Raw genomic sequence first — 10,398 nt, forward strand, 5'->3', positions numbered from 1 at the left:
TAGTAAGAAATGCTTAATAAGGTGAAACAAAATAGTGTGAGAATGTAAACATAATCAAGGCTGTGATTAGTAAGAAATACTTAATAAGGTGAAACAAAATAGTGTGAGAATGTAAACATAATCAGGGCTGATAATTTGTAAGAAATGCTTAATAAGGTGAAACAAAATAGAGTGAGAATGTAAACATAATCAGGGCTGATAATTAGTTAAAAAAAAAAGCTTAATAAGGTGGAACAAAATAGTGTGAGATTGTAAACATAATCAGGGCTGATTATTAGTTAAAAAAAAAAGCTTAACAAGGTGAAACAAAATAGAGTGAGAATTTTAACATAATCAGGGCTGATAATTAGTAAAAAAAAAAAAAAGCTTAATAAGGTGGAACAAAATAGTTTGAGAATGTAAACATAATCAGGGCTGATAATTAGTAAGAAATGCTTAATAAGGTGAAACAAAATAGTGTGAGAATGTAAACATAATCAGGGCTGATAATTAGTAAAAAAAAAAAAAAGCTTAATAAGGTGGAACAAAATAGTGTGAGAATGTAAACATAATCAGGGCTGATAATTAGTAGGAAATGCTTAATAAGGTGAAACAAAATAGTGTGAGAATGTAAACATAATCAGGGCTGATAATTAGTAAGAAATGCTTAATAAGGTGAAACAAAATAGTGTGAGAATGTAAACATAATCAGGGCTGATATTTGTAAGAAATGCTTAATAAGGTGAAACAAAATAGTGTGAGAATGTAAACATAATCAGGGCTGATAATTAGTAGGAAATGCTTAATAAGGTGAAACAAAATAGTGTGAGAATGTAAACATAATCAGGGCTGATAATTAGTAGGAAATACTTAATAAGGTGAAACAAAATAGTGTGAGAATGTAAACATAATCAGGGCTGTGATTAGTAAGAAATGCTTAATAAGGTGAAACAAAATAGTGTGAGAATGTAAACATAATCAGGGCTGATAATTAGTAGGAAAAAAAAAAAGCTTAATAAGGTGGAACAAAATAGTTTGAGAATGTAAACATAATCAGGGCTGATAATTAGTAAGAAATGCTTAATAAGGTGAAACAAAATAGTGTGAGAATGTAAACATAATCAGGGCTGATAATTAGTAAGAAATGCTTAATAAGGTCGAACAAAATAGTGTGAGAATGTAAACATAATCAGGGCTGATAATTAGTAGGAAATGCTTAATAAGGTGAAACAAAATAGAGTGACAATGTAAACATAATCAGGGCTGATAATTAGTAAAAAAAAAAAAAGCTTAATAAGGTGGAACAAAATAGTGTGAGAATGTAAACATAATCAGGGCTGATAATTAGTAGGAAATGCTTAATAAGGTGAAACAAAATAGTGTGAGAATGTAAACATAATCAGGGCTGATAATTAGTAAGAAATGCTTAATAAGGTGAAACAAAATAGTGTGAGAATGTAAACATAATCAGGGCTGATATTTGTAAGAAATGCTTAATAAGGTGAAACAAAATAGTGTGAGAATGTAAACATAATCAGGGCTGATAATTAGTAGGAAATACTTAATAAGGTGAAACAAAATAGTGTGAGAATGTAAACATAATCAGGGCTGTGATTAGTAAGAAATGCTTAATAAGGTGAAACAAAATAGTGTGAGAATGTAAACATAATCAGGGCTGATAATTAGTAGGAAATACTTAATAAGGTGAAACAAAATAGTGTGAGAATGTAAACATAATCAGGGCTGATAATTAGTAAGAAATGCTTAATAAGGTGAAACAAAATAGTGTGAGAATGTAAACATAATCAGGGCTGATAATTAGTAAGAAATGCTTAATAAGGTGAAACAAAATAGTGTGAGAATGTAAACCTAATCAGGGCTGATAATTAGTAGGAAATGCTTAATAAGGTGAAACAAAATAGTGTGAGAATGTAAACATAATCAGGGCTGATAATTAGTAAGAAATGCTTAATAAGGTGAAACAAAATAGTGTGAGAATGTAAACATAATCAGGGCTGATAATTAGTAAGAAATGCTTAATAAGGTGAAACAAAGTAGAGTGAGAATGTAAACATAATCAGGGCTGATAATTAGTAGGAAATGCTTAATAAGGTGAAACAAAATAGTGTGAGAATGTAAACATAATCAGGGCTGATAATTAGTAAGAAATGCTTAATAAGGTGAAACAAAATAGTGTGAGGATGTAAACATAATCAGGGCTGATAATTAGTAAGAAATGCTTAATAAGGTGAAACAAAATAGTGTGAGAATGTAAACATAATCAGGGCTGATAATTTGTAAGAAATGCTTAATAAGGTGAAACAAAATAGAGTGAGAATGTAAACATAGAGAAACCTGAGAAGAACTATTTTCTGCAGGTTTAGAGCCAGGAAGTAACAGCTGTGCTCTAAAGGGTGAGCACAACTAAGGTGTTAATTCACAGACCACATTGGTCTGACTACGGTCCCTTTGGAAATACCCCCCCCCCCCAAAAAATACCACACCGTTGAGGTGACTTTTCCTCTTGTCTGCACAATTTCTTCATTTTCACTACTCTCTTTTCACTCCATGCAGAGAATCAACTGCGACGCAACAAGCCGGCGCAACCAAACGTGATAGTTGATACTGTTACCTGATTGGCTGTTTAATTATATTATATTCTCGCCTCACGTAGCTTGCCGTCTTGGCCCCTCCCCCCCTGCCTTGGCCTACGTGCGCCGCCCAGAAATCCTGGCAGAGGCTGTGATTGGTCAGTTTTTAAAATCTAGTAGCACCACCTGCTGGTTGCATGTATAATCATCAATATTACGCCTCTAAGAAATCACTCCCAATATTTTTTGCAGCAGAACTGGAACCCTACAGTTTTTTTTTTACTTGAAATAATATTGAAAAAGTAAAAAAAAAAAATAATAATAATAATCAGTGAAATAATAACTGTCAGCATATTTTATAAGTATTAAACTATTGCAGAAGACAACCGTCAGGTGTGTCCAGGTCACTGGTGTGTGTGTGTGAGTGACAGGAAGAAAAGCTCTGCATGTACAAACCTAGTATGAGTTTTCCCAAACTAAAATGAACGTTTCCTCCCCAGATGTGGAGCACACAGACGAGGACGAGAGTGAAGAGATGAAAATGGAGGTAAGTCAGCGTGAGGACTTCCTCTTTCCTGCTCGTCCTCTCCATGGGACAAGTCCCGGACTCTCTCACTTCTTCTTACGTTTGCCATCCAAGCGAAAACAGTCTCGTCCGGATTGTAAAAGATCCTCTATATGACAGGAGCTGTTTTTAAGATTCCATTAAAAAGAAAAACGAGTCAAAGATCCTCTATATGAACGGAACTATTTTTAAGATTCCATTAAAAAAAACACAAGTCAAAGATCGTCTATATGACAGGAACTGTTTTTAAGATTCAATTAAAAAATACGAGTCAAAGATCCTCTATATGACAGGAGCTGTCTTATGTGGTTCCATTAAAACAAACATGAGTCAAAGATTCTTTGTAAGACAGGAACTGTTTATAAGGTGCCATTAAAAAAACACAGGTCCAAGATCCTTGATTTGACAGGAGTTGTCTTTTATGGTTCCATTAAAAAAAACACGAGTCAAAGATCCTCTATATGACAGGAGCTGTCTTTTATGGTTCTACATTAAACATTATGTCAATAACGGGCGCAATGTGCTTAGTGGCTGTGATGTCATCAACGGGCATGATGTCATCAACGGGGGTGACATCAATAACGGGTGTGACGTCATCAACGGGCATGATGTCATCAACGGGGGCGACATCAATAACGGGCGTGACGTCATCAACGGGGGTGATGATGTCATCAATGGGTGTGATGTCAACAACGGACGGGCATGACGTCATCAACGGGCGTGACGTTAATGACGGGTGTGACGTCATCAACGGGTGTGGCGTCATCAACGGGGGTGACGTCATCAACAGGTGTGATGTCATCGACGGGTTTGACGTCAATAACGGGGATGACGTCATCAGTGGGTGTGACGTCAGTGGCGGGCGTGACGTCAATCAACGGGGGTGACGTCAATAACGGGTGTGACGTCATCAAGAAAGATGATGTCATCAATGGGCGTGACATCAATAACGGGCGTGACGTTAATGACGGGCATGACGTCATCAACGAGGGCGATGTCATCAACGGGGGTGACGTCATCAACGGGTGTGGCGTCATCAACGGGGGTGACGTCATCAACAGGTGTGATGTCATCGACGGGTTTGACGTCAATAACGGGGATGACGTCAATAACGGGTGTGACGTCATCAAGAAGGGTGATGTCATCAACGGGCGTGACATCAATAACGGGCGTGACGTTAATGACGGGCATGACGTCATCAATGAGGGTGATGTCATCAACGGGTGTGACGTCATCAACGGGGGTGACGTCATCAACAGGTGTGATGTCATCAACAGGTTTGACGTCAATAACGGGGATGACGTCATCAACGGGTGTGACGTCAATAACGGGTGTGACGTCATCAAGAAGGGTGATGTCATCAACGGGCGTGACATCAATAACGGGCGTGACGTCAATAACGGGCGTGACGTCAATAACGGGCGTGACGTCAACAACGGGCGTGACGTCATCAACAGGTGTGACGTCAATAACGGGTGTGACGTCAATAACGGGCGTGACGTTAATGACGGGCATGACGTCATCAACGAGGGTGATGGCATCAACAAGTGTGACGTCATCAACGGGGGTGACGTCATCAACAGGTGTGATGTCATCAACGGGTTTGACGTCAATAACGGGGATGACGTCATCAACGGGTGTGACGTCAATAACGGGTGTGACGTCATCAAGAAGGGTGATGTCATCAACGGGCGTGACATCAATAACGGGCGTGACGTCAATAACGGGTGTGACGTCAATAACGGGCGTGACGTCATCAACGGGCGTGGCGTCAATAACGGGCGTGACGTCATGAACGGGGGTGACGTCATCAACGGGCGTGACGTCAATAATAGGTATGATGTCATGAACGGGGGTGATGTCATCAACGGGTGTGACGTCATCAACAGGGCTGACGTCATCAACAGGTGTGATGTCATCAACGGGTTTGACGTCAGTGACGGGCATGACGTCATCAACAGGTGTGACGTCAACAACGGGTGTGACGTCAACAACGGCCGTGACGTCAATAACGGGTGTGACGTCAATAACGGGCGTGACGTCATGAACGGGCGTAACGTCATCAACGGGCGTGACGTCAATAATAGGTATGATGTCATGAACGGGGGTGACATCAATAACGGGCATGACGTCATCAGTGGGTGTGACGTCATTGACGGGCATGACGTCAATCAACGAGTGTGACGTCAATAACAGGTGTGACGTCATCAAGAAGGGTGATGTCATCAACGGGCGTGACATCAATAACGGGCTTGACGTCAATAACGGGCGTGACGTCAATAAAAGGCATGACGTCATGAACGAGGGTGACGTCATCAACGGGCATGACGTCATCAACGGGCATGACGTCATCAACGAGCGTGACGTCAATAATGGGTATGATGTCATGAACGGGGGTGACATCAATAACGGGAATGACGTCATCAACGGGCGTGACGTCATCAACGGGCGTGATGTCATCAACGGGGGTGATGTCATCAACGGGCGTGATGTCATCAATGGGGGTGATGTCAATAACGGGCGTGTTGTCATCTACCGGCGTGACGTCAATGACGGGCGTGACGTCATCAACGGGCGTGACGTGAATAAGAGGTGATGTCATCAGCGGGCGTGTGATGATTATTGGGCGGGATGGGTCGCCAGTTGAAGAGTTGAGTTATATGAAGCTTCAGATTCGTTATGTTTGAGTGGAAACAAAGATTGTAAGTGAAGATGAACACACGACTATGTTTTCACGCTCCTGAAGCTGAAAAGATGAAAAATGGACGCCATGGCGAGGTGTTGGCGTGATGAAGGAAAGTGATGATGATGATGGAAGATACAGGAGAAGGAGACGGTTGCTAGGGCGACGCTGTGTTTGAAAGAGAAAGCTAACAAAAAAAGCGAGAAGCTAATTTGTGTTGTTGTTGTGAACGCCTTGAACAGGGAGGTGGTGAGAGGCTGCGAGGGGGCGTGGCCTGGGAAGTCAGCCTTCGCCAGAGGCCCGTGCCCAGAGTTACCTTCCAGGCTGGCGACCCTTATTACATTAGCAAGCGGACCAGAGAGGAGTGGCTGGCCAAGTGGAAGATGGAGGTGAGTACCACTGCTCTCCTCCGGCCGCCAAGGGGGCGGGGCCACAGAAGGTCAGGCGTGAAGCTCAGCTGCCATTTTATTTTGGGAGGTGGTACTTGATGCATCATCTGATATGACATCATCTGATATGACATCATCTGATACAACATGACGATAGCACTCGAACAGCTTTCTGGCTTTTGTGCTGACAATTGTTGCTGTTTTTTGGGGGTTTTTGCAGAATTTTTTCTTTATTTCTTTCAAATGTTTTTTTTAATTTGCAAAAAATGTTTTATTTTACTTGCAAATCTTTTTTTCATTTTCAGAAAATATATTTTTTGGAAACTTGCGAATCTTTTCTTATTTGCAGAGAGTTGTTTGATTTTTACTTACAAATCGTTATTTTTTATTTGCAGAATTTTTTTCTTTTTACCGGCAAATCGTTTTTTTTTATTTGCAGAAAATTTTTCTTTTTACTTGCAAATCGTTTTTTTCATTTACAGAATTTTTGTTTTTTTACTTGCGAATCGTTTTTTTAATTTGCAACAAAAAATAAATTTTACTTGCGAAACGTTTTTTTTTTTGCAGAATTGTTTTCATTTTTTCTTACTTGCGAAAAAAAATTATTTGCAGAATTTTATTTTCTTTTCTTTTACCTGCGAATCGTTTTTTTCTTTTACAGAACAAAAAAAAAATGTAATTGCAAAAAAAATTTTTTATTAGCATAAAAAATTGTTTTTACTGGCAATACATACTTTTTTATTTGCAGAAAATGTTTATTTTTTCTTGCAAATTGTTTTTATAATTTGTAAAAAAAAAGTTTTCTTTTACTTGCAAATCGTCTTTTACAACAAAAAATTTATTTTACTTGCAAAACCTTTTTTTTATTTGTAGAATTTGTTTTCTTTTTTTTACTTGCGATTCATTTTTTTATTTGCAGAAAAACGTTTTTTGTTTCTTTTACCTGCGAATCGTTTTTTTATTTTGCAGAAAAAAAAGTATCTACTTGCAAATTTTTTTTTTTTATTTGCAAAAAAAACAACTTTTTACAGGCAAAAAATGTTTTTTATTTGCAAGAAATATTTTTATTTTTTTTACTTGCGAATAGTTTTTTAATTTGCTACAAAAAAAATAATTTCACTTGCAAAACGTTTTTTTTATTTGCAGAATTTATTTTATTTTTTTCACTTGCGAATCATTTTTTTATTTGCAGAAAAACGTTTTGTTTTTTTTACTTGCGAATCGTTTTTTTAATTTGCAGAAAAAAAATTTTTTTACTTGCAAGTTGTTTTTTTTAATTTGCAAAAAGAAATATTTTTTACTGGCAAAAAATGTTTTTTTATTTGCAGGTAATTATATTTTTTTACTTGCGAATTGTTTTTTAATTTGCAAAAACAAATTGATTTGACTTGCTAAACGTTTATTTTATTTGCAGAATTGTTTTCTTTTGTTTTTACTTGCAAATCATTTTTTTATTTGCAGAAAAACATTTTGGTTTTTTTTACTTGCGAATCTTTTTTTTTAATTTGCAGAAAAAAAAATTTTTTACTTGCAAATTGTTTTTTGTAATTTGCAAAAAAAAAAAAGATTTTTTACTGGCCAAAAATGTTTATTTATTTGCAGAAAATTTTTGTTTTTTTTTACTGGCGAATCGTTTTTTTAATTTGCCAAAAAAAAATTGATTTTACTTGCGATACGTTTATTTTATTTGCAAATTTTTTTTATTTTTTTTTTAACTTGCGATTCATTTTTAATTTGCAGAAAAACTTTTTTTTTTTAACTTGCGAATCATTTTTTAATTTGCAAAAAAAAAAAAGATTTTACTTGCGAAACGTTTATTTTATTTGCAATTTTTTTTTTCTTTTTTTTTTAACTTGCGAATCATTTTTTAATTTGCAGAAAACTTTTTTTTTTTTTGAGCTTGCGAATCGTTTTTTAATTTGCAACTGAAAAAATGATTTTACTTGCGAATCATTTTTTGATTTGCAGAAAAACGTTGTTTTTTTAAAACTTTTTTAACGTTTTTTTAATTAGCAAAAAAAAATCAGATTTTACTTGCGAAACGTTTATTTTATTTGCAGATTTTTTTTCATTTTTTTTTTAAACTTGCGAATAATTTTTTAATTTGCAGAAAAACGTTAGGGTTTTTTTAACTTGCGAATGTTTTTTTTTAATTTGCAAAAAAAAAAGTTTTTTACTGGCAAAAAATGTTTTTTTATTTGCAGGAAATAGTTGTTTTTTTAACTTGCGAATCATTTTTTAATTTGCAACAAAAAAATTGATTTTACTTGCGAAACTTTTATTTTATTTGCAGAATTTATTTATTTTTTTTTTTAACTTGCGAATCTTTTCTTTCCCAGAAACAACATTTCTTTTACCGGCAAATCTTTTTTTTTATTTGCAGAAAATAGTTTTTTTTATTTGCAAAACTTTTTTTTTTTGTTTTTTTGAGGAAGGCAATGATATTTTTTAGCTGCACTTTTTCCTGCTGTGGGATTATCTTGCACTTTCTCCTGGAAACATCTCTCTCACTCAAATGTATTTAATTTTTTATTTTTTTTAAACACCGGAGCCCCCTCCCCCCAAGCCCCCTCCTCCCCCCATGGAAAGGGAGTGTGCTGAAGGCCTCCTGGCTGCCTGCCCAGGCTCTGCTGGAGAGGCCTGCAGCCAACCAGGAATGTGCTCAGCGACCACCTGACCCCCGAATTCCCAGACAAAGAAATGTTTTTTTTTTTCTTGAGGGGGTGCAAGGGGGGGAGCGTTGTTTAAAAAAAAAAAAAAAAAAAAAAAAAAAAAAAATCCGCCCTCCCCTCCACAACTGGATCATGAGGCTCGTGGCGTGTTTGGGTATGTGTGCCGCATGTGTTGGTTTTGCACGTCCACTTAGCAACGTAGCATTTTAGCAAGAAGGTTGGGGGGAAATATGCTGACTGCAGCTCTTTCTACAAAACCTTCTTGTGCACCATCTGCAGCTTGAAGGTGGGGGTGGGGGTGGGTGGAGGCAATGTGAGCATGTGAGGAGGCGTTTGAGAAAGTTTTTTCCGCTGTGGCTTTGATACGCGCTTAAAGTGTTTCCTGTTGTACGCCAGCACCTTAGCGACCAAATATGGTACTTATCCTCTTGGCAACCGTATTTCATGTAAGGGACAGGAAGTAGATGACTTGTGACTCGATTAATCGTTAAATGAGTCTGACTTTTAAAAAAAAAAAGGGATTTAAATCAGTGCCAAAAGCTTTAAATACGTGGACATACTTTACATACCAACGCTTCAATTGAGCACATGTTAGAGCGGTAAAATGTTAGCAACACTAGCGTAGCGTTGTGAGCTACATGCTATTGTTGTATTTTAATATCATGCTGGGTTAGCAACACTAGCATAGCGATGTGAGTTACATGTTAACATTACATTTTAACATCATGCTAGGTTAGCAACACTAGCATAGCGATGTGAGTTACATGTTAACATTACAATTGAACATCATGCTGGGTTAGCAACACTAGCATAGCGATGTGAGCGACATGCTAACATTACAATTGAACATCATGCTAAGTTAGCAACACTAGCATAGCGATGTGAGCTACATGCTAACATTATATTTTAACATCATGCTAGGGTAGCAACGTAGCATATCTATGTGAGCTACATGCTAACATTACATTTTAACATCATGCTAGGTTAGCAACGTAGCATAGCGATGTGAGCGACATGCTAACATTACAATTGAACATCATGCTGGGTTAGCAACACTAGCATAGCGATGTGAGCGACATGCTAACATTACAATTGAACATCATGCTGGGTTAGCAACACTAGCATAGCGATGTGAGCGACATGCTAACATTACAATTGAACATCATGCTGGGTTAGCAACACTAGCATAGCTATGTGAGCTACATGCTAACATTACATTTTAACATCATGCTGGGTTAGCAACACTAGCATAACTATGTGAGCTACATGCTAACATTACATTTTAACATCATGCTAGGTTAGCAACACTAGTATAACTATGTGAGCTACATGCTAACAATACAGTTTAACATCATGCTAGGTTAGCAACACTAGCATAGCTATGTGAGCTACATGCTAACATTACATTTTAACATCATGCTGGGTTAGCACACTAACATAGCGATGTGAGCTACATGCCAACATTACAATTGAACATCATGCTTGGTTAGCAACACTAGCATAGTTATTTGAGCTACAT

General features: G+C 37.1%; 1 protein-coding gene across 2 annotated transcripts in view; it reads left to right on the forward strand.

The window, feature by feature from the left end:
* Nucleotides 1–10,398, forward strand: part of dnmt3ab (DNA (cytosine-5-)-methyltransferase 3 alpha b) — a 74,600-nt gene that overhangs the window by 27,891 nt on the left and 36,311 nt on the right. The window contains exons 5-6 of one of the 2 annotated variants that reach the window (XM_062043150.1): nt 3,071–3,117; nt 6,061–6,207. In XM_062043150.1, coding sequence (XP_061899134.1) covers nt 3,071–3,117; nt 6,061–6,207 — 194 coding nt within the window. Of the gene's footprint in view, nt 1–3,070; nt 3,118–6,060; nt 6,208–8,928; nt 9,034–10,398 lie in introns of those variants that run through there. The other variant, XM_062043151.1, reaches the window with a different exon arrangement.

This window comes from Entelurus aequoreus, linkage group LG03 (genome assembly GCF_033978785.1).
Source record: "Entelurus aequoreus isolate RoL-2023_Sb linkage group LG03, RoL_Eaeq_v1.1, whole genome shotgun sequence".
Lineage (NCBI taxonomy): Eukaryota > Metazoa > Chordata > Actinopteri > Syngnathiformes > Syngnathidae > Entelurus > Entelurus aequoreus.